The sequence below is a fragment of the Zalophus californianus genome, chromosome 13, assembly GCF_009762305.2.
Source record: "Zalophus californianus isolate mZalCal1 chromosome 13, mZalCal1.pri.v2, whole genome shotgun sequence".
NCBI lineage: Eukaryota > Metazoa > Chordata > Mammalia > Carnivora > Otariidae > Zalophus > Zalophus californianus.
In genome coordinates this window covers 31,222,507-31,249,964 of record NC_045607.1, presented here as the reverse complement: position 1 = coordinate 31,249,964, position 27,458 = coordinate 31,222,507, and the positions used below count along the sequence as shown (strand labels likewise).

The 27,458-nt window shown below is 44.9% G+C and overlaps 1 protein-coding gene across 3 annotated transcripts; it reads left to right on the top strand.

Annotated features, from left to right (window-relative positions):
• MSANTD3 (Myb/SANT DNA binding domain containing 3) lies at nt 1-26,829 on the top strand. Of its 3 annotated transcripts, none has more exons than XM_035723611.1 (3): nt 1-128; nt 13,567-14,017; nt 22,452-26,829. In XM_035723611.1, exons 2-3 carry the CDS (start codon nt 13,600-13,602, stop codon nt 22,859-22,861), a joined length of 828 nt encoding a protein of 275 aa, XP_035579504.1. In that variant the 5' UTR covers nt 1-128; nt 13,567-13,599; the 3' UTR covers nt 22,862-26,829. The 3 variants fall into 3 exon arrangements, with proteins under 3 accessions (XP_035579504.1, XP_035579503.1, XP_035579505.1); XM_035723610.1 differs by lacking the exon at nt 1-128 and adding an exon at nt 175-287; XM_035723612.1 differs by lacking the exon at nt 1-128 and adding an exon at nt 6,662-6,715.
• Nucleotides 26,830-27,458: the final 629 nt, after the last annotated feature.

The following is a 27,458-nucleotide window of genomic DNA, read 5'->3' as shown; positions in this document are numbered from 1 at the left end:
CGCCGCCCGGCGCTCCGGAGCCCGCGGCCCTCCCGGCCGCCCCGCCTGCGAAAGGAGCCGAGGCCGCCCGCGCTCGCGCCTCGCCGGCCCCTCCCCCGGTCGCCGCGGCCGCCGCGCCGCCGCTGCAGGTAGGAGGCTCCCCCGGGGGCCGGCCACAGTGGGGCGGGGGCGGGGGGGGGGCCGGCGTGCGGGGGCCGCGGACCGGCATGGCGGGCTTCCGGGCCGAGCCGCCGAGACCCCTGCCCCGCAGGCTGGGCGGCAGCCTCTGCGCGCCGCGATGGGACTCGGTGAGTGGGGCTGGCCTGCGGCGTACAAAGCCTCAGGGCGCGGACCTCGGGGAGATTCGGCGGCTCACCCGGGGCTCGGGGGACTCTGGCCCTACCGCCCCCACACACCCCCCGGGCCGGGGGAGCCGCTGGGGAGGAGTCCAGGCGACCGCAGTGCCCGGGTCTTCCCTCCCAGGGTCCGCGCTGTTTGCCAGGCACTGTGCTCGGCGCTTTTCCATACTTGTCTCCTTTAAGACCCCCCAGTTCCCCGTCCGAGGGTGTAATGGGAGGGGTCCCTCAGTCAGGGGCCGAGGGCCGAGCATCATCACATCGGTGCCCGCCTGACCTTGGGAAAGCTTCTTTACTCCGAGCCTGGGCTGCTGCTACTGTAAATGGGGGTACGGTGGAGGGGGTGTTGCGGGGAAGTGCCTGTTCTAATACTACCCTCGGTACTATTGTGAGAGAGAATATACATAAATGATCATAGCTAAATTTTGAGCACTTTCTCTCTACCAGGCCCCAGGTACTAAACAGTTGGCATGAGTTATCTAAATAATCACACCGGCGCTATGAGGGAGCTACTGTAAATTGCCGGAATAATCTTTATTTAGGAGTAGGAAACAGTGAAGGATTTATTTAGCCTCCCTCTTCTGATCCAGGAGATTGGTTGTTTCTTAGATGTGGTAACATTTAAGATTACAAATGTTTCTGCAGTACAGGAGAGAGGTTATAGGATGCAGGGATCTATTTGTCACGCATTTTATTTTTTTATTTTTATTTTTTTAAAAGATTTTATTTATTTTTTTGCGAGAGAGAGAATAAGAGACAGAGAGCACGAGAGGGAAGAGGGTCAGAGGGAGAAGCAGACTCCCTGCTGAGCAGGGAGCCGGATGTGGGACTCGATCCCTGGACTCCAGGATCATGACCTGAGCCGAAGGCAGTCGCTTAACCAACTGAGCCACCCAGGCGCCCGTTTGTCACACATTTTAAATGAGGTAGAAAACTATCAGGGTCGGGGGTGTGGATTTCAGCGTCAGATGGGAGGTTGTGTTACCAAGGAAATGGTTAAATATGAATTCAAAACCATAGTTCCTGAGTTATGATTGAGGACTGTTAGGGGAATTTGGGACGACAGAGAGAAAGGGGGAGGACTGGGGAGGGGGAGAGAGGCAAGAATTCTGAAGCTCTGGAAGGTGTTGAGGAAGAGAGCAGGGTTCACCACCCCAGAAGCCTTCTGGACCAGGATTCCATCCTGCCCTTAGAGACCAGGCATCCTGCTGGGATGAGATCACAGGTTGTCTTTTCTTACTCCCAGGCCACCCCAAAATTACTCAGATGGGTTGAGAGCCAGACTCTTCCCAAAATGTCATTGTCCCTTCTGGTGATTCCTGAAATTCTTTTCATGTGTTTGAGGAGATTGGGGTACTCACGGACCCTAAAGGTTGATAAGACACTTTTTTTTTTTTAAAGATTTTTATTTATTTATTGAGAGAGAGAGAGAGAATGGTAGAGAGAGAGCATGAGAGGGAAGGAGGTCAGAGGGACAGGCAGACTCCCTGCTGAGCAGGGAGCCCGATGCAGGACTCGATCCCGGGACTCCAGGATCATGACCTGAGCTGAAGGCAGTCGCTTAACCAACTGAGCCACCCAGGCACCCAGGTTGATAAGACACTTAAGATACAAAGGCCTACCTGATGTAATGAAGGAGTGTGTTTTGAACACAATTCACTTGGTTAGAGGAGCTGTGGGCATAAGGAGATTATTTGGGGGTTCAGTTTGGAATGGGGAGAATGGAAGGCTTTGGACCCTGAAGAAGGCAGGGAAAGGCAGGCAGGAAAGCCTAGGGACTGTACCCCCAGGAAAGGGACTGGAAAGGGGAGCTGAGGACCTCACAACACCCATCTGCAGCCTGCTCACTTTTTGCCTACCAAGAAGGCATCCTTTCCTCTCCCCGTTTGTGGCTATTTCTTACTTGTTGTGAAAGGTAGGTCTGGGCTGGATTCAGGCTGACTTTTCTCCTCAGTAAGTAGGAAAGGCTTCTGGAGAAGGGTTCTTTTAAAACCAGGCCTTGACGGAGGTGGGTATTTGGGTGCCTAGTGATGGTGAAGGCAGGGAGCAGTGTCCATAGTGGAAAGCGCAGTTGCTTTGGAGAGATAGACAGCTTGGGGTTCAAATCCTGGCTCTGCCATTTATCAGCCGTGTAATTTTTTATGAGGATAAAACAATGTTTTTTCAAAGGCCTGGTAGGGAGCTCAGCCAACACTAGTACCTTCTTCCCTGTCCATGGTGACATTCCTTCAACAAATATCTGCTGAGCACCAGCTGTCTGCTGAGTCCTAGGCTTCCTGCTTGGGATACAGAGATGAGTCAGAAATTATGGATTCCCTTATGAATTTCCCAGTCCAGTGAGGGAGATGGACACAAAGAGCACATTACAAAAAATATGGGAAGTGCTACAGGATAGTCATATACAACTGGCAGTGTGCTCACAGAGGAGTAACTAATTCACTCTGGACAGAAAACTCAGGGCCAAATTACCTCTAACAAGAGGAGTATGAGACTTTATGATAGAGATTTTGAATGCTACCACCTCCTAACTTGTCTTTTTTTTTTTTACCTTTGCCTTGTTTTTGCCCTGATACCTTTCTCTTAAAAAAAAAAGTCTAGTTGCAGTGTGTGCATACTTTATAAGCTACCTCAGACTCATTTTAGAAGGAAGCTATTTTTTTTTTTAAGATTTTATTTATTTGATAGAGACACAGCGAGAGAGGGAACACAAGCAGGGGGAGTGGGAGAGGGAGAAGCAGGCCTCCCGCGGAGCAGGGAGCCCGATGCGGGTCTCAATCCCAGGACCCCTGGATCATGACCCAAGCCGAGGGCAGACACTCTACGACTGAGCCACCCAGGCGCCCCGGAAGCTATTGTAAATATAACAGCCCAGGCATTAATTGAGGAGCCATCACAAAAATGTCACAAGAGTTGGACCTTGAGGGATGAAAATGAGCCCTTGGTGGGGTGCATATGACTCTTGATCTCAGGGTTGTGGGTTTGAGCCCTATGTTGGGTATAGAGATTACTTAAAATTGTTTAAAAAAAGGAAAGAAAGAAAATGAGCCCTTGGTGGACCTTGGAATAAAGGATTCCAGCCAGAGGAAGCCCTGTGTACAGAGCCATGAGAACACAGCAGGTTCAAGGGCATGAAGTTGAGTTTGGTCTGCTGCATTGAAAAATATATGGAAAGAAGGGGTTGGCATGGGGTGGCAGGGGCACAGATCTGGAAAGGCCTCGAATGCTATGTGCAGCATTTGGACTTGATCACTGAGGAATGCGGGAGATGTAAGAGGTTTACATGCAGGACTGAGGCATGATCACTGTGTTTTAGGAAGAGCCCTTTGGTAGTTGTGTGGAAGAGGGGCTGGAAGTTGGGAGATCATTTTGGGAGACCAGGGCCTGACCTTAAAAATATAAGGCAATAAGGATGAGAGAGGAGGTAATAAATACTGAGGTAAAACGTATAGGAGGTCTTAGTGATTGGTTACCTGTGATGGAAGAGCATGCTGAGTTTTCTGCTTTGGGCTGCATTAAGGTGGCTGAAATCATCAGAAATCAGGCGGTTTGAGAGTAGGGGAATAATTTGTTTCCTTTTGTCCATGAATAATTGGAGATTTCGGGGCGCCTAGGTGGCTCAGTCGGTTAAGCAACCAACTCTTGGTTTTGGCTCAGGTCATGATCTCGGGGTTGTGGGATCGAGCCTCAGGTCGGGCCCTGCGCTCAGCGGGGAATCTGCTTGAGATTCTCCCCCTCCGTTTCTCCCTTCCCCTCTCTCAAATGAATAAATAAATCTTAAAAAAAAAAGAATTGGGGATTTCTGAGGTGCCCACACGGACAGCTAAACAAGTGGGGATGTGTGTGGTGCTGAAGAGAGAGAATGGGGCTGGGGAGAGAGGATCTCCCTGACACCCTTACTTTCTTTTGAACAAACACTGAAAATCTGTGTGCTAAAAATACAAATAAAATGTAGTTCCAAGCCTCAGGAATTCACCCTCAGACAGTGGCAGCACTTGAGAATAAGGATAGATTGCGGTACAGAGTAATTCTGAGTGCTGCCGGAGGGGTAAATACTTGGGACCTCTGGGCCAGAGATGGGAGTGAGCGCCCCTGGGTGTTCTGAAGCAGTGGGAGGGGAGGAGCGAGCACTCACAGGCAAGGAGTGGGCTGGAGTGGGAAGGCCCTTTCTGTAGAGGATACTTAAAAAACGGTTCCAAGGGAATCTCAGGGAGCTTGGGGTAGGGGTGGGGAGATGGTTTAGGAAGGAGCCATGGGGAGGGAAAGGAGGGGCTGGGACTTTTAAGAACCTTCTCTAGAGGAGAGTGTGAGGGTGGAAGGACGGGAGGTAGGAGCTCTTGCCTTAAACACAAGGCTGGTTCTGCTCACAGTCACACTCAGACACAGATGGTAAAAATAAACACTTCCAAGTTACAAGGCCGCCTGGGGTGGGTGGTGATGGGGCAGAGGAGGGAGAGCATTAGAGGAAGCAAGTTCATCTCAAGGTTTAAGATTGCAAAGCCCTCTGAGGGAAGGAGGGATGATGGAGAGGGCACAGGTGAGTGGCCATCCTGGGTGGTCAGCTCTGAACCTTTGAGAGCAGGTATACGGGAAGGCGGGCACAGGCACAGTAATGTCTGATTACTCCTACCTCTGGATAAAATGAAATCATGAAGCCGTCATTGTCATAGTCTGGCTCTTAAAAATTTGGCATACAAGGGCGCCTGGGTGGCTCAGTTGGTTAAGCCTCCGACTCTTGGTTTCAGCTCAGGACACAATCTTGAGGTCCTGGGATTGAGCCCCGCATTGGGCTCTGCGCTCAGCGCGGTCTGCTTCAGATTCTTTCTCCCTCTCCCTCCTGCTCACTCACTCTCTATCTCTATCAAATAAATAAATAAAATCTTTAAAAAATGTTTGGCATACAGTACAATAGCATTTACAAGAAGAAGCCAGAAGTAATTTCTGTTATAAATCCTCTGTCAAAGGAGAAGTTTTAGATAGTAGAACAACTAGATGTGATTAGTAAAAAATGCAAACGGCAAGCAGGTTAGTTTCAACATATATTCCACAAATATGTATCAAGTGCCTTCTGTGTACCAGGCCCTCTTCAGTTTGCTGGGGCTACAGTAATGACCAGATCCGATCATCTGCTTTTGACATTTCACCTGGAACTGCTTAACCTCTAGGTTAAACCTGTGTGTGGGCCTTACGTGGTCTGATGTGCTGAGATCACTTTATTCTGTTGTAGTGTTCTCTCTCATTGGCCAGTTGCGCCACCAGCTTCATAAATAATCAGAATATACCATGTATGTGTATTTGGCAGAGAACTGTGGAAATCAGGTTGCAGGAAAACCATCATAGCCGCAGAGCTATGATGGATGACCAGTGCTGGATAGGACTTTAGAGAACACCCACTTTAGCTTTATAATTTAGAGATGAGAAACCAACAGGGAGGAAAGGGGACTTGACTAATGTCACCCATTTGATGTCAGAGTTGAGAGCAGTGCCCTTTGAGTTCCTAGATGGGATAGTGGGGAAGGCTTGAGGGCACCTCATAGGAGAGCCTCTTGACCATGAGAAGGTTCGGAAGAGATGTTGAAAACAAATGAGGAAGCTTTGCTTTTAGGTCCTCCTGTGTTAGTGGAAACCCAGAAAGCCCCCACTTTTGCTCTGAGCCACAATTTCCTCATTTATAAGAGGATTGGACTTTTAGTTGTTTGTTTTTTTTAAGATTTTATTTGAGAGTGAGCGAGCGAGCATGGGGGGAGGGGCAGTGGGAGAAGCAGACTCCCTGCTGTGCAGGGAGCCCGACGTGGGGCTTGATCCCAGGACCCTGGGACATGACCTGAGCCCAAGGCAGACACTTAACCATCTGAGCCACCCAGGCGCCCCCTGGACTTTTCATTTTAACATGTTAGGGTCAATGTCGCTTCGAGAAAATGTTGTTTTGGGGATTCTGAGTCAGGGAACAGTCAACAGGCCAGGATAAGAAATGGCTTTTCACCTCTTGAGAGCAAAATGGTTCACCCATAACGTGTTGCCTTCAGCTCACTCACACACCGCTATGCGTTCTTTCTCTCCGCCTTTCCCAAGTCCTGGTCTTCCTTTGCTCCAATGCTAAGTCTAATTCCAGTCTATTCTAATGGGAATTAAGGTTCTTAATCTAGATGCCCCCAACCCTGGAGTAGTGTCCCCTGGGCACATCTCTGTCACAATGCTTATCACCCCGCCTTGTCACCAGCCTGCCCTCCAAGATGCTGTACTGTGTTAGGTCTTCATTGGACTGTGACCTCCTTGATCCTAAGGAATACCCCTCTCTGTGGTTCCTGCGCAGGGTGGGAGCTCCTGGATCCTCTGCTTCTTCTGGATGCCTCCCCCCCATGTGGACACATACACACGTCCTGGTAATTCCTCAATTTGAAATAGTCTCTTGTGTGCTCCTCCTGTCCATTAACATTGCCACCATTCAGCATCGAGGCCCTTCTCAATTATTTATCTGAATGATCTCCTTCAACTCTGTGTTCATATCCTATACATTCTTAAAGATCTAGCTCAGATGTCCTCTTGTTCACGAAGAATGCAAATTATGCTCTTCCTCCTCTGCCCAAGGTGCTTTGTCCTCTTTTGTGGTGTCTGTTTCAGCGTGCTTCCCTTGTAGTTAGCAGTGTGTGCAGGCCAGCTCGCTTTCCAGGCTATCACGTTCAGCTCATTTTTGTGTCTCCCACATAGTCTAGGACAGTACAGAGCCTTTGGCAGTTTCATGACACATCTGTTGAATTGTGCGTCTATGCAGCGAGAGCCAGTAAGTATCTTGAGTATGTCTTGTAGATAGACCACTAGGGTATTTTTGGAAGTGTTTTTTTTTTTTTTAAGATTTTTATTTATTTATTTGAGAGAGAGAGGGAGAGAGAGAGCCCGAGCGGAGGGAAAGGCAGAGGGAGAGAGACAGGTCGACTCCACACTGAGCGTAGAACCCGACACGGGGCCAGTCCCAGGACTCCGAGGTTGTGACCTGAGCCAAAATCAAGAGTCGGACGCTTAATCAGCTGAGCCACCTAGGCGCCCCTGGAAGCTGTTTAATATGGGTGGGAGGGGTAGGAAGAACTAAAATTTATTGAAGCTTTAGTCTGTGCTTCTTCTTTACTCAAATTGCAGGGTAGTTGTGCAGATGGAGTAAGACTAGTAGGAGGTTGTAGCCTTATTTTACAGATGAAGCACTGGAGGTTAATTGATTTGGCCAAAGTCACAAGGCTCGGTGAGTGCTGAAGTCAGGATTTGAGCCCAGGTTTTCTGCATTTCTTGGTTCACTTCACTTCACTTCATGAGCAGGAATTCATTAAGGTTTAAAAGATCCTGACACCTGCCCCAGGTCTCAGCACTACCCATCTCCAGTCACGGTTCCTGTTCTGAGTACTGACTTCAAAGAACTCCTTTTCCATAAAAGGCAATAAAAGTAAAATCTGGCCAACTTGCTCTAGTCTTTGCTCAAATTTTAGGACTTAGATTGACCCTTGGTGGACTTAAAATATCATTAGATGGTGTATTAGTCAGCCTGGGCTGCCATAATAAAATACCAGAGACTAGATGGCTTAAACATCAGAAGTGCACTCCTCATAGTTCTGGAGGCTGGGAAGTCCAAGATCAAGGTGCCGGCAAGGTAAGTTTCATTCTGAGTGAAGCTGCCTCTCTAGGCTCGTAGCTACTGCCGGCCCTCTGTGTGCTCACGTGACCTCTTTGTGAGCCCTTGGGAAGACAGGGAGAGGGGAGAGGGCAGGAAGGAAGGAGGGAGAGATGAAGGGAAAGGGAATGTTCTCTGACGTCTCTTATAAGGACCCTAAATCCCCTTGAATCAGGGCCCCACCTTCATCACCTTATTTAACCTTAATTACTTCCTTAAAGGCCCAGTCTCTCAGTACAGTCATCCCAGGGATCAGGACTTCAACATACGAATTTTGGGGGTGTGCAAGCATTCAGTCCATAACAGATGGATTTTTGTTTTAAAGTGGTATCAGATGTACTTACTACAGTCTCTGGTGGTTTAGTCAGTGTTAGTGTTTGGGGAATTGTGCTGTTTCCTCTGTTCTTTTTTGGTATTGGGTTCATGCTCTTACTTAGTCCTGTCTCTGAGTCTTTGCCTGGCCCAAGGGGAGTTTTCATTGCATTTGGATTTTGTTATTTTTTTTGACCATTTTTACTTTAATGCAGCTTTTGATGTACAGACTGTTATCAGGTATGATACTCATTCTGTGCATGATAGGCAGTTTGATGCCTATATCAGAATGTATTCATTCATTAAATGTTTAATGAAGGCCCATGACTGTGAGGGTCACTGGGCTGTTAGTTGAACCACAACTTGCTTTAGGACTGGTAGCACTGTTGTCTAGCACAACAGTGGACAGAAAAGATGATCTGTATTGAGCAGAGTTGAGGGGCGGGGAAGGCCTGTCTTTCTCTAACAAAAGCTGATGCAGCAGGAAAGGCTTATTATGTTGTCATCTATAACCAGTTATGGACATTGCTGGGTAGTTTTAAGCTAGAATGTGCTTTCTGGCCTCAAAGTTTCTATTAACAAGCTTCGCCTGGAGATCTCTTTGAGAAGTGTTTGTTTACTTAGGACTGTCAGGTGCTCAAGCAGAATGTCAGTGTTCCCCTGAGGCATGGACCATCTTGAAGCTATGTATCATCTCAACAGTACTTCTCAAACATACATTCTTATCAGATCAACAGCAGAAATTATTTCAGAGCTCTGGTTAGAAAGAGAGTGGTTCACCTTGGGGCGGGGTGGCTGTGGGCCCTAGGTTTGAGACATGGAGGCTGAGGTGATGGGGGGAGGTGAGGGGAAGAGCGAAGAGCCGCCAAAAGGAGATGGACAGAAGCAGGAACAGCTCCTCATGAGTAGCTCTACCCTAGGAACTTTCCCTGCTGACAGATTGCTAATTGACATGTAATTTGACATGTAATTTGAGCAGGGACAGGAGCAGCAACCAGGTCCGAAAGAGGAGAGCTAAGCAGGGTGAGGACATTGGATCTGGGTTTGAATCTGGTTCTGCCACTTACGTTTTGTGTGGCCACAGGCAGGTTACTGAGCCTCACTTTTCTGACCTGAGAAATGGAATTGGTTAGTGGGAATGAACAGCTTACTTCATGAGGCTGTTGGGAATCCATAGGGGACCTTTTGGGTACACTGCGTCATACCAGAATTCTTTTACAGCCCTGCAGAATGCAACCACATGGCCCAGCGACACCTACTGTTCTACAAAATTAAGCAAAGTAAATTGGTAACTCTGGATTTACTTAGCTAGTGATTAAATAACAGTTTAGTTAATAGGCTATTAATGGTCCCCAGGTGTTGGTAATTCTGAGTATTTGCTTTTGAGAGCAGTCGGTACTTTAATAGTTTTTTTTTTTTAGCAGAAAATACTGTAGTGTAACAAATGGGGTCTCAGGGACTATTTTTGGGAGGATTAAATGATATAGTGCATGTTAAGCACTTAGTATAGCGTCTGACCCACAGTAAGGACTCAATAAAGGTTATCTGCTATTGTTAACGGCAGTTACTAGAGACTCAACTGGTCACATGGGTCAATATACTCTCCACGAGGTCACCACCACCTGGTGGCAGCGAGTGGTACTGCATACATTGTAAGGTAGAATCATTTAATTGCTTGAAATTAATTCCATGGAATTTCAGCTCCACCAAGTATTACAGGGACTTTGTTCAGAATGTGACTTATTTGCCTGAGAGCAGGAATTCATATTTCGTTAAACAGTGAAGTGACATTTTTCACCTTCATAGTTGGCATAGAATAAAAAAAATGTTAATAGCACCACTAAACGAAGTAGGGAAACAGAAGTGCTCATGCGCTATTAGTAGGAATGTGAATTGGTACACCATTTCTGGAGGACAGATGGTGATGTAACAGAAGTCTTAAGTGTTTTCGTCTTTTGTCTTTTCTAGGAATTTATCTTGAAGTAAAGTTAGAAAAAAAATCTAGAAAGAAAAAGTATATAAATAAATAAATACATAGAAACAGCATTGCCTATATTGGAAAAACATAGGGAACAATTCCTTTTTCATTTGCGAATCAGATTTCTCAATCTTTATAGCAATGATTTTTTTTTAAGATTTTATTTATTTAAGGGGGTGAGAGAGAGAGAGCACACGAGTGGAGGAGGAGGGGTGAGGGGCAGGGGGAGAAGCAGACTCCACGCTGAGCAGGGAGCCTGATGTGGGGCTCTATCCCAGGACCCAGAGATCGTGACCTGAGCCGAAGGCAGACTCTTAACTGACTGAGCCACCCAGGTGCCCCTTTATAGCAATGATTCTTAAAAAGAGTGAGAGTGTAAGGGAAGGTAGGCATATTGACATCTCCTGGTGCAGAGGAGCTGGGATGGGAGGATCAGAATTTGTTCTAGAATCTGTGTCGTTTAAGAACATTCAGTTGGGCATAGATATCTTGGTAGAGTTAGAAATAGTACAGAAGAGCTGTATTGTAGCAGGTGTATAGTAAAAAATTTCTGTTTAGGGAATGTTGATTTATAGGGAATAAGAATATTGATGAATGCAAAAAATTTTGGACCTTTGGGGAAGAAGGGGCCTGGATTGGGTAATTGTAGGGACATTAGACCAGTATGATTGAAATACAGGCCTGGGACTTTAGGGGTGCAGAGATATATACCCAAAGATAAATTTCTCCTTGTTTAGCTTTGTCCAAGACCTGAGGGTCAAAGAGCCTTGACATATATCTAAATCTCTTGATCTCTGATAACTGATATTCCCCACAGTGAGTGTGGGGCAGGGTACCTGGTATTCGGAGACACTAGTCACATGAGTACTTCATTCTAACCTTAACTTTGGGGATGAGGTGGTGCACAGTGAGAGACCCTAATTGGGTTCTCTTGCCTTCATGGAAAGCCCCTGCTCCTTGGCCTCAATCTCAAGGCTCTCTGATATCGCCTGGTCCTCTCCAGCTGCAGGTCTAACAGATTTCAGCTCTTCACAACTATAGTAACCCCTCTCCGGGCATAGTATGCGAATAGCTGGCTTGTAATAGTGTGATTTTAAATTAGTATACCATTTATTTAAAAGTCACAGCCTTTTCCCCTAACTTTTTATTGTGGAACTTTTCAAACATACACAAAGATGGAGAGAATAATTTAATGAATGTTTGTGTACCTGTCACCCTTGTTGATGTTCAAATGTTTCAAGTTGGTTCCTTTCAAGTTGGTTCCTAATTCTTTTGATATGAGTTGATCAGTTTTAAATGGACTGCATCATCAGTATCTTGATGCTTGCCTGTTATTCCAAAAAATCAGAAGCTTGGAAAATATAAGGACTGATGTGTTGGCCCTTTCCACAAAGGGAAACATGCAACACTCATTTTATTGCTGTATTCAGTGTTGCTTAGTGACATTCTTGCCAGAATGTATTTGAGAGATTAATTGCATAGGAAACTTCCTGTGATTAAGAGATGTGGGAAACACGTGGGGTCACAAAACGCACATAGATTCAGGGGAGTAAGACATTTACTAAGCATTTTTTGTGTGAAAGATGCTGGCTCAGTACTGGGGAAGATGGTAAGATGACCTAAGGAAGTCATGGTTGTTGAGTAGTTTGGAATCACCCAAGGTGAGAGCCCAAGAGATAGTTGTGAAATGATACTGAGAATACTAGGGTATTTGAACTGCTAGCGGCAGCAGATTGTAGAACACAGGTTACCAGAGAGTGAGGACAGAGGTGGGGGAAATGGGAAGATAATAGACAAAGGGTCCAAAGTTGCAGTTACGTAGGATGAACAAGTCTATGTCTATAGAGAATAATACTGTATTGAATACTGGAAATATGCTGAGAGAGTAGGTTCCAGGTGCTCTTAGCACACACACAAAGATGGGAACTGTGTTGGGGTACCTGGCAGCTCATCGGTAGAACATGTGATTTTTGATCTTGGGGTTGTAAGTTCAAGCCCCACATTGGGTGTAGAGATTACTTAAAAAATAAAATCTTTCAAAAGAAAAAAGGTAACTATGCGAGGAGATGATACGTTAATTAGCTTGACTGTAGTAATAATTTCATTATGTATATGGCTATCAAATTAAATTTAGGTATATTAAATATATTTTTCTTTTTTTAAAGATTTATTTATTTATTTTAGAGAGAGGGTGGGCAGAGGGAGAGGGGGAGGGAGAGGGAGAGAGAATCCCAAGCAGACTCCCCACTGAGCAGGGAGCTTGACATGGGGCTTGATCGCATGATCCTGAGATCACGACCTGAGCCGAAATCAAGAGTTGGATCTCGACCGACTGTGCCACCCAGGCGCCCTTACATATATATTTTTAAACTAAATATATTAAAAGGTATGTAGACTTATTCCTAAAATGGAGAAATATAGTATTTCAAAAATTATAATATATAATTGATATTATATGTGAACAAAGACTTTAAAGGAATATCTGTAATAAAAATGAATATTTGGTGTGTTAAAAAAATACCAGATTATGGGGATAGTCTAGATTCTTGACCCCCCAAGGTGCCATCTTTGTGATCTTGGAAAGTCTACTTACTGGCCCTTAGTTCCCTCAATTGAGAAAAGGGCTGTTGGCCCTTTCACCTCTGAAATTATATGAATTATTTACATAGGACTGTACACGTAAAAGTGGCCCTCAGACCTTAGGGATCACAGACTCCAAGCCCTCATTTTAAAGATGAAGAAACAGGTTCCTCTAGGAGCATGGCCCTGTCCAAGGTCACAGACATAGTGATGGAAATGTCAGGTCTTTTGGGGTGATTTCTTGATGATTCTGAAATCTGAGTGCTTATGTTATCCATCCCATTTGGTTACACTGGCTTTTCTTGTCCTCAGCTGTGACAAAACTTTGAGAAAGCTGTTTAGTTGAAAAGCTGCCTAACATTATGAATGTGGGGAATGATCAGTTCTCTGACATTGAGCAGAAATAAATGAACAAAGTAAGAGTTCCTTTTAGATGTTCAACTTTTCTTTTTTGCGGTTACATACAAGATATTCTCAGAATGGCCAAGACCTACAATAAAGGACCTACTTGAAAATCTTCTTTGAAGTAAAACCCCACTTCTAGTGACCTTCTGAACGTTTTTCCTGAGACTATCCTAATTCAGCATTAATGGGAGAGAAAGTCCTGCGTTTCAGGCAAGGGAATCATGTCAGGGATTAAGCTGACATAATTTGCAGCCATTTTCCTTGCTGGAGTTAGTAATGATTGTTTCAAACTTCCTTTTCAGGATCGCTAACAGCCAGGAGAAATAGAGTGGAAAATGCAAAACAACGAAATCATAAAACCTGCCAAATACTTCTCGGAATTGGAAAAGAGCATCCTGCTTGCTTTGGTAGAAAAGTACAAATATGTGCTGGAATGCAAGAAAAGCGACGCGCGAACTATTGCACTCAAGCAGCGCACCTGGCAGGCGCTTGCGCACGAATACAACTCTCAGCCGAGCGTGTCACTGCGGGATTTCAAGCAGCTGAAGAAGTGCTGGGAGAACATCAAGGCTCGGACCAAAAAGATTATGGCCCATGAGAGGAGAGAGAAGGTGAAACGGAGCGTCAGCCCTCTTCTGAGCACCCACGTCCTGGGGAAGGAGAAGATCGCCAACATGCTGCCGGAGCAGCTGTACTTCCTGCAGAGCCCTCCCGAAGAGGAGCCTGAATACCACCCTGACAGCGCGGCCCCAGGTATTGGCTCCTGAGGCCAGCCTGCGTGCGTGTTCTCACCGGGTACCTGCTGGGCGTGTTCGTTTTACAGTCTCTTAATTCTGAGGGTGTTTATTAAAGAGAAGCTCTCATGTCAAACTTGATTCTTCCCAATTCAAAATCTGCAGGTTATCCAGAACAGGCTAGTCCTAGAAGTACAGAACGACAAAAGGCCTTGTTGCTATCCTTGTTCTCGAGGTCTCTCTCACCTTTATCATGAAGAATAAAGGAAAGATAAGGGGCTGTGTTAATATAGTTACGAATGAAGTACCTCAGTTGCTTATCTCAACCTACGTCCTCTCTATTAAAGAGAATTTCTTTGAATATTTATATTCATTCATTCAATCTTATTTTTTTTGTTTTTGTTTTTAAAGATTTTATTTATTTATGAGAGAGGGGGAGAGAGAGAGAGAGAGAGAGAGAAGCAGAGGGAGAAGCAGGCTCCCAAGGGGCAGGGAGCCCAATGCGGGACTCGATCCCAGGACCCTGGGATCATGACCTGAGCCGAAGGCGGATGCTTAACCATTTGAGCCACCCAGGCGCCCTCAATCTTATTATTTTTAAGACTTTATTTATTTGACAGGAAGAGAGAGAGAGGGCTCACAAGCAGGGGGAGCGGCAGAGGGAGAGGGGAAGCAGACTCTGTGCTGAATAGGGAGCCCGATGTGGGGCTCGATCCCAGGACCCTGAGATCATGACCTAAGCCGAAATCAAGAGTCGGGTGCTTAACTGACTGAGCCACCCAGGCGCCCCGTCACTCAAACTTATTTTTTACAAAAACTATTTTTTAGGACCTATTATGCGCAAGTCACTCAGAGGCCACATTAAAATAGTGAACTATTTCAAACTTGAGAATTAAGTACTAAGACAAATATAGCAAACATCTGTTCACATTCACCCAGATTAAAAACCAGCATTTCGACCCATTATAATATTGTGATCCACAGTTTTGGTTTGTGGCACTCTAGCAAAGTTGAGAAATTCTGGGAAAAATTCATTTTAGTTTAATATATTTTCATTGAAAACAAGAAAAAATACAGAATTTTTAGGGAAGGAAAAGACTGTCATGGAATCAAGGGTGTTGTGTGTCATATGATTATCATAGCTTGGAAAGGTTGGAATGAAGGGGCTGTTGAAATGTCTCTAGGCAAGGGGAGGGTGGTAATGCGTATAGATAAATTGCCAATAATTCTTGCCTCCTTTAAGATAGGAATGGCCAGTTTACATAATGATTCATTGTAGTTTGCAGAAGACACACCTTAAAGCAGAGGAATATTCCTGGGGAGGCCAGAGGGCTGCTCCAAGGACCCAGCAAGCATTTGCTTAGGAAAACCATGAACTTTGGCTTGCAGGAGGAGAAATTAGTGTCCCCAAACTAGATTGAGCTTTGTGGGAGTGGTTAGTTATAAATGACAAGAAACTATCTAAAACCAAAAATGTTATCCATATAGAGTGAAAAAGATAATAATAATAACCAAGTGAACCAAATACATGTTTTCAATTAGCACATTTTTTTTGCACTGTAGGTAGATCATCCTAGGAAGCGACATTATAATCAAAAATCTGTTTGCTGATCATTTGACCAAGATTAAGGGCAGGGAGCCATTTGGATGACCACAGTGTCATGAACCTCACGTATTGTTTTCCAGTGTAGAAACCCTGCGTGAGTTTTGATTCTTGAGTTCCCAAGCCAGGGTACCTCCCAGTAGACAGTGTTGATATGGACACTGTCCCCTCTCTCTCTTACCCTTCCTTGTTAACTTCTGTTGTGGATGGGACCCTCTGCTAATTGACAGCATCCATCTCCTGGCCTCAGAGTCATTCATGCTTCGTGGGCAGTGAAGGGAGCAGTGCTGAGGGAGGGAGGCAGGTGAATCAGCAGGGCTGTTTTTCGAATTGCTCAGTTCCCTGGGAGATGTTGCTGAGGAAGATGCTGGGATAGACTGCTTTCAGTTAACATTGCAAATCTTTGATCTGGACTATTGTGTATCAATTTCATAGGGTTATTCTAAGGAGACAGTCTTATTTCCCCATTTTCAAATTCTAGAGTAGGATCGAGCAAGTTCATTCCAAAAACTTTTTTCTTTCTTTTCAGAGGAAATGATGTAATTCATCTACTCATAAACATAATTTATAATTTCCAGCAAGAAGGGAATAAATATGGATTCTCAGTGTCCTTCTGTGGTGACATTTCTAGAGACTCATACTTGTAAAAGAGATTGATTAAATTGATAAAATTGAGTGTGTGTACCTATATGACATGGGAGACTTCTCTTTTTGCTGGTAATGACCAAAGCACAGCCTATGCTGACTATTCCTGTTTCTAGGTCACATCTGGAGGGCGGTGGAGAACCATGGTGCTTTGTCAGTTGGGAAGTGTGTCCAAAGTAATCTGTTAACACTAGTAGTTAAGGTACTGGAACTCTCTTTATACATTAAAACAGCCGTGAGGTTACCTCATTTTGTATTTCAACTTACTTTCGAGAAAGAGGAAGAAAGCTGTAATTGTCAGTTATCCCTTCTGGGTCTTGGTGGGGGAAAAAGCTGAAAACTTGCAATAGGATATGGCTTTCATTTTGTGGTGTGTATTTTGTTTGACACATAGACTGTGTGTGTGTGCGCATGCTTTAATTTAGTATCTCTAACCCTGTGCTGTCTAATACAGTAGCCACAAGCCACAAGAGACTAGTAAGCACTTGAAAATGTGGATAGACTGAATTGAGATATGCTCTAAGTATACACACTGTATCATTAAGACTTAATACCAAGAAGAGAATGGAAAATATCTTACTAATAATTCTTATTTTGATTACATGTTGAAAAGATAATACTTTAAATATATTGGTTAAAATATATTATTAAAATTAATTTCACCTCCATTTACTTTTTTAAGGTGGCTATGAGAAAATTTTGAATTACAGAAGTAGCTGGTATTATATTTCTATTGGACAGTGCTGTTCTAACACCTTACAGAGTGCCTGTTACAGAGTTAGGTGATTAGAGATCTGTTGAAATTTGTTGAACAGGATGGAGCCTGGCAGTATTCCACTAGAGGCCTCCCTCCAACTATTTCTTGTGTGAGATGGTTTCAGCTGTGTCATCTTGATCACCATCCTCTGGATATTCTTAGCTTTGTCCATGACTTTCTTGAGATGTGCATCTGTATTTTTGAACACATAGTCTTAAAATTTAACACTAAGGAATGCATTTGCAAAAAACCCAGCATTTTCCCCTTAAATATATTGAAACAATTTGTATCCTATCAATTTATATTATGTGGTCATTTGGCTAACCGGTCTTTCCCATTATCTTGGGGGAACAGGTTTGCAGAACAAACTAAGGGAGCCAACAAAATGTGCTAGGGGTGGGAAGGAGGTTAAGCTGACCAAATGTCAAATACAGTTAAGAAAACTAAGCTTTCAAAAAAAAAAAACAAAACTAAGCTTTCAAGTAGTATTCAATTATCTTAAGAGAACTTATATATAATTTCATATGCTATTATATAATAGCTATTATTTCTCTATTATAAAGCTACAAGCAAATAATGCAAACATGGGTACACAAAACTATAATTAAATAATGTAAATATTTATTAATAAATTTATTATTAATCACTTTTTAATCCAATCCTCTTCTTTTGGGGTGGGAACTCCAGTACAGAGACTGAGTTATACTTCTGGTCATGGCACATTAACATCACTGGTCTGTGAAAAGCCCCTTTTTTGTGTTACTTATATGTTTATTCCCTTGTTATTTATCACCGTTAACCACGTTCATTCTTTTCTTCTGCCTCCTAATCATTCCAGTGTACTTGTGTATTCCCTCACATGTTCTTGAGAGCAGGCTTTGGTGTTTTGAGTGCATATATTTTAAACTTACATAGAGTGAAAATTGTGCTATAGATACCATTCCTTTTTTTTGGCTGTTTTTCATTTAGAATTTTTAAAAAAGACTATTTATTTGGGGGAGGCAGGGGGAGAGGGAGAGAGAGAATCTCCAGCAGACTCCCTACTGAGTGCAGAGCCCATCATGGGGCTCAGTCCCACGACCCTGAGATCATGACCTGAACTGAAATCAAGAGTCAGATGCTTATCCAACTGAGCCACCCAGGCACCCTTCATTTAGAATGTTTTTAAGATCTAGTCCCATTTCAGTGTGTAAATCTAATTTGTTTGTCTTAGTTGACGCACGATACTCTGTAGTATGCACTCACTGCATCTTGTTTACCCAGTCAGTCCTCTTTCCTTTGTTGTGTGGAGAAGGGCTGGGGTTCGGCCTGTACACAGTTTCCTTTCCATCCATATACTGCCACAGTAGATATTTCCTGCTGATATTAAACTTACTCCAGTTGCCCAAGTTGAAGAATACCTCTTTGAGTGTTCTCTGCTCCCGGGAAAGCCCTTAGGCCTTCTGATCCATTTTGTACAAGATTGAGTTGTTTTCTACTTTGGGTGGCTTTGTTTTACCTGGGAGAGAGATTACATGGTGTGTGTTTACAGGAGGTTACCATTCCCAGGATAGTCTTTCCAATTAAGAGAAGATTCTCCCCATCTGAACACTAGCTTCCATTCATTGAAGCTAATATTTGTTTGAAAGTTAATTAACTACTCCATCAGGCTCCTCTAGTTTTAAGCCCCAGCTTCTGCCAGAGTTTTCTTAAGAGGCCGGGATTTTTTTTTTCTTCAAAACTTATGTTAGCACACATTCAAACTAAAAAAGGATAGTTTGAAAGTAGGGTCATTTCTCTGCTTCCAGACATGACCATGCTTGTCTTCATGTTCACAGCTCTATAGAGACAAATTTGGAGATCAAAATTTGGAATAGGTGCCCATATTCCTAATAATAGAGCCTTTTGTGGGCACCTGGGTGGCTCAGTTGGTTAAGCGACTGCCTTCGGCTCAGGTCATGATCCTGGAGTCCCGGGATCGAGTCCCACATCGGGCTCCCTGCTCAGCAGGGAGTCTGCTTCTCCCTCTGACCCTCTTCCCTCTCGTGCTCTCTATCTCTCATTCTCTCTCTCTCAAATAAATAAATAAAATCTTTAAAAAAATAATAGAGCCTTTTGTAGTGGATACGACTTGGAGGCAGCATTTTTAAGATGCATAAGTGATCAGCTGGGCAAGTGAAGTAGAGAGAGGCTGGGTGTTGTAGTAGTTGAGCTTGGATTTTGGAGTCATGCAAGACCTGGATTAGAGTCCTGGTTCTTTCAATTAGCCAAATGACTTTGGATATTGTGTTTGGTTTTCTATAATAATACCTCCCCCTCAGAAGGTTGTCTTACAACCTTAAATGAGGTGATGGGCTGCAAAGCACTAGCCTCGTGCCTGGTTCGCTACTCAGAAAATGGTAGCTGCCTTCATCATCATCATCATCATCATCGTCATCAGACTCCTAAAGCCTGGAATAGTTGAGATTAAAAATGAGAATTTAGAAACGGGGAGAGATGAGCAGCATCATGAAGGCATGAACTTTTTTTTTTTTAATCTAAAAGATTTTATTTATTTGACAGACACAGCGAGAGAGGGAACACAAGCAGGGGGAAGTGGGAGAGGGAGAAGCAGGCTTCCCGCTGAGCAGGGAGCCCGATGTGGGGCTCGATCCCAGGACCCTGGGATCATGACCTGAGCCGAAGGCAGACGCTCAGCTTAATGACTGAGCCACCCGAGGGCATGCACTTCCGAGATTTAGAAGAGCATACAAAGCTCTCCTCTGGAAGGGAATCACGGAAAAAAGAGGCTAGAGGTATCAAAAAATGTCTGTGTCCAGCCTTCAAAGAAGACACTTTCAGATCTAGGACTAGATGGGAAGCAGATGAGGTAATCCTCTTTACAGTTGTTTACATCTGAGGGACCCTATTCTCAGGGCGAAGCCTTTCCCATTCCCTTATCCTGTGCCTTGGCTCTCCACTCAGAACACTGTCCTGTCTACGCAGTTGTGCTGGGTTCAGTGACCCACTGAGACCAGTTCATTCCCACACATTTCTGACATGGCCAGCAGTGTCCAAGCCCTGTAGTGGGTTCTCTGCAGGGATGAGTAAGAGCCAGGTTCTGTCTTCAAAGTGTTCAGAGACCCGAAGGGGAGGTAGTTAAGCCACCAGTTTTAACAAGTGCTCTGCCAGAGGTAGGCTCAGGAGGCAGCAGGAGAGTGAAGGAAGGACAGCTAATTAAGGCCACAGCCCTTGGAGTTGGGAAAGATTCCTAGGCAGACATCTTCACTATCTTCTGGATGACACAGAGGTACTTTTTTTTTAAGATTTTATTTATTTATTTAATTGACAGAGAGAGAGACAGCGAGAGAGGGAACACAAGCAGGGGGAGTGGGAGAGGGAGAAGCAGGCTTCCCGCTGAGCAGGGAGCCCGACGCGGGCTGATCCCAGGACCCTGGGGCCATGACCTGAGCCAAAGGCAGATGCTTAACGACTGAGCCACCCAGGCGCCCCCACACAGAAGTACTTTTAACCTTCTCTTTCAGAAGCGAGACTTCTACCTTTCCTTTAATCTTAATTAGGGACCGGTTATGGTTGTTACCTAACCCCTTGGAGTGAAATAACCTAAACAGTAGCCATTTTCCTTTTATTAACAGAGTATTACGAGTTAGGTTTCCCCCAGTAGCCGTTAACATTCCCGGCATCCCATCTTCTGGAATAATGGAGTGGACGTAATAATGTAATCAAGTCCGTTAATAAATTGATATTATTTTTCTCCAAGGAGACAATTCTCATTATTGGAAACATAAAGCTTCCCAAGAAAGTCTTGGAGTCACAGCAGGAAGACTCCATGGGTTAGTGGAGTTAGTGTCTTCCTTATTGAAACTCCTTAATTGATAAAATGTCATGGCCCCATAAAAATACTAGTGCAAACGTATAAGCTCTTCTCCCTTTGTGTTCAGAGCTTCGGCCAATAAGTATTTACTAGGCATCCTCTGTGTACCAAGCAAAATAATTGGTGCCCAAGGATAAAAGAATGAAAAGAAATGAATAAGGCATGGTCCCAAAGTAATACTGGGATGTGGTAAGTGCCATAACCGTAGAGTACTTGTAGAGAAAGGAGAGATCTGGGGTTTCACGGATCCTGAACAAAGTACGGGTTGGGGGGAGGCTGAAAAGGAGAGTCTGGAGTAAGAGCACAGGTTTGAGCAGGTGTGGGGTCTGGGGTGGGGAGGGAAGACAGATGAATAGTTAGCCCAGCCTCAGGCTGAAGGAACAGAGACAGAATTGTGAAAAAGAGCTTGGCCTTTATTTTTTAAATATTTTAAAAGGTTTTATTTGTTTATTAGAGCGAGCACAAGTAGGGGGTAGGAGCAGAGGGAGAAGCAGACTCCCCTCTGAGTGGGAAGCCTAATGCACACTCGATCCCAGGACTCTGGGATCATGACCTGAGCCAAAGGCAGATGCTTAACTGACTGAGCCACCCAGGTGCCCCATTTTTTTTTTTTTTTAAAGAGAGCATGGCCTTTAAAGAATGTGAAGTTTGTGGTAGGATTGTAGGATGCCCAGGGAATTTGAAGAGTAAGTCAAGAAGGATAAAGAAAGGCCAGAACCAGATTATGAGTGTTACTTAGGGTGCAATGAAAACAGAGCCAAAGATGGGAACCCCAGGGGAATATTAAAGGTGTGAGGAGGAGTGGGTGAAGCAAGAGTCTGAGTCCTGGAAGGAGGGTCGAGAAGGAGCAATCAGAGGGGAGGTGCCGAAAACTGAGCAGAGAGCCATGGTACAGAAGCTAATAAATTTGAAGGATTGTCAAGTGCTAGGGAGAGGTTACATAAGAGGGGCCCTGAAAGGTGTCTTTGAGATCTGAATATTGACCCCTAGATGGCAGTGCTAGAGGTAACAGCCAGATATCTGAGGTTGCAGATGAATGGTGTGCTAGGAGGTTAGGCAGAGGAATGTAGACTCCCCTTTCTGGAACATCTGTAAGATGGCTATCCAGGGTTAAGACCTGTGACCAGGAAACAGAGCAGCGGGACCCCCGTGGAGACTGAACATAATACAACTTCACAGCTGGATGAGAGACTGAGAGAGGGCGATCAGACTGAGGGAGAACTTAATCTGAAAACCCACTGTTGGCCTTGAGTGTGGTCTTCTGCTTACTCTGAGTTGTGCACCCTTCCGTTAAGAACTTAGATCAACATAACAAGGTCTCCAGTTCTTTATCAGCACAGTCTCGGACCACTGTTCCCGGAGTTCACAGTTATAGACATGACAGGACAAAACACTTTATCATGACTTTTGAAGGGAACGTTGGTTTTAATTTGAGGGTTTTTCAAAATCCAGGCATGGTGCCCGTAGACATGCAGGCCAGTGCAGACGCCGTTTTGGCTCCATCCTGTGACGGGGGACCTGTCATTTGAAATAGGATCGATTTACTCTCTGCCTGTAAAATCTTTGAACGTATGTTTTCTGCTACTGTTTTTCAGAATCATTTGCTGTTTCAAATAGAGAACTGTGCGATGATGAGAAAGAGTTCATACATTTTCCAGTGTGTGAGGGGACCTCTCAACCTGAACCCTCGTGTTCAGCTGTCAGAATCACAGCCAATAAACACTACAGGAGCAAAACCTCTCAGGAAGGTGCTTTAAAAAAGATGCATGAGGAAGAACACCATCAACAAATGTCCATCTTACAGCTGCAGCTGATACAAATGAACGAGGTGCATGTGGCCAAAATCCAGCAGATAGAGCGGGAGTGTGAGATGGCAGAGGAGGAGCACAGGATAAAAATGGAAGTTCTCAATAAAAAGAAGATGTATTGGGAAAGAAAACTGCAAACTTTCACCAAGGAGTGGCCTGTCTCCTCATTTAACCGGCCCTTTCCCAATTCACCCTAAGACTGCGGGGGTGGCTCCCCTGTAACCGATCCGGAACGTGAACTCGCGGTCAGGAACTCGTAACAGAGCTACAACTAGGAAACTTAGAGCGGTAGTAGTCTCGTATTTAAGAATACATTCAGGTGAACAGCCGCACCCTGTGTCCCCCATCAGTGGCAAACAAGCTGTTCCAGTCTCCTGAAAATGATCCCTTCCAGTGCTAGAATTCTGAATGTAATGTATCTTAATTAGAATTCATCCAAGAACCATGTGCGAGTGTTGTTGTTGTATTTTTTTAATCAGATTGCAAGTGTGACTATAAAGAAGTGTGGCTGTTTTTTTTTGTGTTTGTTTTTTTTTTAAGTAGACAGCAGAACTTTTCTATCCAAATGAACAGGCTGCTGTTGAAAGCGGGTGAAAGACCTGGGAGGCCGCACGTTGCTTCTGCGGTGGTGGGGCTGTTGCTCAGAGCTCGCTGGAGGTCTTTAGGGGACCTCCCTGAGAGCCACGCACACAGCACCTCTTATTTTTTTGTTTTGTTTTTGTTTTCCAGTGGCGTTCTTTGAGTGGCTTTCCCGATTTTAAACAGTCCAGTATTTGGAAGGATATTTTCTAATGTGGTTCATAAGCTGCCTTTGAAGCCCTTTTCCCAAATAGTGGCTCCAACAGTCGTGCTTTGGTGGAACTAAAGCTGTAACTGCTTTGAGGGAGACACGTTCATTTAGATTTCTATGATCTGTCATGTCGCTTTTATTAAAAGATAAGACTTGCAATTTTATAGTCACACAGCATATGTTTTTTAAAGGTGCTGCCTCCCCCACTCTGCTCGTTTTTTGCTTTCCCTCTGTAGTGTCCTCCCAACTTTGTGCTACTGAGTTAATGGTGCCCTGTTTTTAATCTCCAGCCACCTAGGGAAAGGCCCTTCCTTCACCGTGCTCATGGTGCTACCCAACAGTAATGCTGTGTAGTTTGCGTTGCACAGTTAGCACTGGGCTTCTTAAGAACCCATTCCCAACATATTCGGAAATATGGATGGGCAAATGGATATTTTGGTTGAGTTGTGATAGAGCTTCTCCTGTAGCCTAGTGTTAAAAACAGTTCTGGGATGTTGGGCACGGCAGTTGCTGGAACAAGCAAAGTGACACCATGTGCCAAGGCAGGTCAGCAGTTTCTGAGTGTGAAATGTCAAGGCCGTGTGGTGGGGAAAGAGAAGTATGTGTGGCAGAGGCTATGTCGGGAGTGTAGGGCTAGGAGTCAGGGCCTGAATTCTGATCGTGGCTCTGCCTCAACTTGCTATGTGACCTGGGGTAACTCCTTTGAATCCGTGGCTCTGGTCTTTCCTGTCCAAACGACAAGGGAGTCGGTCTGGATAATGTTCCAAATCTGCTACAACTCCTTGACTAAGCAAGGGTCCTGGTATGGTCTGCAGAGCCCTGGATGGGTACCACTAGTATCACAGCTGTCCAGAGGGTATGGGTCAACAGGGAAGAATTGATTACTGCATTGGCTCAGCTTCCAGCCCTCATAATTTTGGAATTTGGGTCCTGGGGACTGTAACTTCAGTAAGATAAACATACACATGTTATTGATGCACTGCATAAAACTTAAGTGCATATCAGTTTATTCTCTCCTCTGATATTTTAAATATCTTAGAGGAACCAGTGATTTGAAGGAAAGGTGTGAAGACTAATCTTTGAAAGGAAGGATCCTTCTGAAAGGATTTCTGTTCTTTGTTTAGTTTTTACCAAATGGACCCTTTAGACAAGACACATCTGGATAAAGTCCCAAGCTTAAATGGTTTATCGGAGACAGGACTTGACCTTCATGCCCTCCCACTCCCTCCGGATTAGGGCAGGGAAGAGCAGGCCCTCAACACAGATGTGAACTGAGAAGTTTTGCTTTGCCGCACCTACTGATCCGTCTGGAAATCTTGTTAATATGCGGCTTCTAGAGTGGGACCTGAGATTTTGTATTTCTTACAAGCCCCCAGGTTATGCCAGTTCTGCCTGCCTGGTCACCACACTTCTGTGTAGCAAGGTTTCAGAGGACTCTCTGAAGTTTTTACTTATTCTCTCCCCCCGCCCCAAATTGGGTTAGGTATACTTTGTGTACAGCAGTGTGCCCGATATCCTCTCTCAGAATTTATCACTTAAGCACACAACCATGCAGAACACAACACAAAACATGCTCACTCACATATCAAAACTATAAAAACATGGAACTGATTCCTAACCAAATAAAGGATAATGAAACCAGAAGCCTAAAGCACCTTGCTCTACTGTTAATGGTATTTATGAGTTTATAACAGTAGTTTTCAACCTGGGCTATGCATTAGAAATAGTATTTTATAAATAATTAGTCCCACCTGGTCCCACTCCCAGAAGATTCTGATTCTGTTAACCTGGGCTGGGGCCTGGTTCTGTACATTTTTTGAAAACGTTATTGGAGATTACATCATTGGGACTGAGAACTAGTGTAGAGCTCACAGATATGTCTCGTTTGATCCTTAATCTTGTGAGGTCGTGCAAAAGTGAGGAAATGATGCTCAGAAGAATCATCTGGTACCAAACCAGTAGCTAGTAAACGGCAAAGCAGAAGCTCAGTCCCAGGTCTCTCGACTCCAAAACAAATAGTCCCACCTGTCTGCCCGTCCCATCCCTCAAAGTTATATCAAGGATTTGTTTTATCCTGAGAGCCAGATCACACCTATAGTGTACTTTGGTGTCCCCATTCATGGACAGGTACATGTTCATTTCACTGTTGAGCAGCTCCTTGCCTGAGGTGGAAATGCAAAAGCATTTCTTGGTAGGTGCTTTAGGGAACAGACAAATTTTAAGACTGTTCACCATCCCCCACCCGGCCAAATCATGGACACAGCCCAGTAAGGGAGGTGAGACTTGTACACAGCTGTCCTGTATGCCATTAGTGCATGTCTTCAAGTGCATCTGCAGCTCAGAGCAAATGGCACTTCCTTCAGGAGGAAGGAAGACTTCCTGGAGGAGGGGCATCTGAGCTAAGTTCTTTAGCGCTGGCATTTGGACAGGCGGGGATTCAGAAAGAGGAGAACCTTTGCTAGACGCAAGGTCCTGTTGAAGATTCAAGATGATGAGACCTATAACCGGGCGGCAGTGAGAACATGGTGAATTTCCAAATTGGGCAGTGGCATGACCAACACTGTGCTCCAGGAGGAAGGTGAGAGGGTGCAACTGAGTTCAGAGAGGACTGGAGCCCAGAAGATGAGGTAGGAGGCTCTGGCCCTGGTTCGGACGAGATGATAGGAGGATCTAGAGGAGGCTGTAGTCAGACTGAGGGAGACCAATCGTGAAGGGCACTGCAGAGGTGGAATCTGTCAGCCTTGGCAGTTGATTGCTTTTGTGGGAGAGGAGGGGCGAGGTGTTAAAGCTAGACGCCTGAAAGAATAATGTTGCTGGTTGAAATAAAGACAGAAAGGATGCATTTCTGGCTCTGACCCAACCCAGGAGAGGCCGAGAGATGAAGGAATGCTGTTGCCTGCCACTCAGCCTCCAACGCGAGCGGCTCCACCCATCTCTGCTTTGCTTGTCCCCTCTTTGCTCTGACTTCTGCCTAGCTTCTCCCTGTCCATCCGACACTTTAGCCCCTCCTTGGGTCCTTGTCAGCCCCCTCATTTGGTGCTGCCTCTGCCCCCAGTACCTCCCTTGCAGCGGGTGGTGCATGTCACCATCTCTTAAAATGGCTTTGCGCTAGAAAGATCAGAAAAGGTTCTTTCCTTAGTGTCCCATGTTGTATAAAGGGGCATTGGCTGATAGGGGCTGGCAATCCCCATGTATGCCTATCACAGACCCTTTACAAAAGTCAAACATGGAATCCTACCCTGTTGTGCAGCAAAATTTTAGGGGATGTTTTAGGAATTTTGCAGAGAGAATCTTAAAATGCATTGGCTTTTTTTTTTTTTTTTTTTAGAAGAAGAAGAAAGAATGGAGGGGCGCCTGGGTGGCTCAGTCATTGGGTGTCTGCCTTCAGCTCAGGTCATGGTCCCAGGGTCCTGGGATTGAGCCCCGCATCGGGCTTCCTGCTCTGCGGGGAGTCTGCTTCTCCCTCTCCCACTCCCCCTGCTTGTGTTCCCTCTCTTGCTGTGTCTCTGTCAAATAAATAAATAAAATCTTAAAAAAAAAAAAAGGAAAGAGAATAGAGGGAGAGAGGTGGTGTGGTGGCCCAGTGCATTTGAATTGTCAACAGCCTCTGCAGTGTCAGGTCAATTACATCAGCACTTGGTCTGGACCAGGGGAAAGGAATGGTTCTGCCTCCTGGGAATGTCAGAAGGACCTGATAATTTTATTTGGCAAAGCCACCAGGAGTGGTTCTGTAATGTCATTGCTAAGAATTACCCTTTTAATAGCATTTCTGGATGTCTGAGCTTTTCAGATGGAGTGACACTTCTTTTTTGCCGTGGGTTTCCTTTGTGTTGGGCTGCTTCCAGCCGGTCCTCCTGTTTTTCCTCACCCTTGCATTGATATCAGTTCATATTTTCTGTCTCTTGCCTTCCCCTCCCTGTTCGTCCAGCCCCTCCTGCACCCACAACAGCTCCCATGCTCCCCTGTTTTAGAGGTGGAGTCATGTGAGAACATGTGTGAGGGAA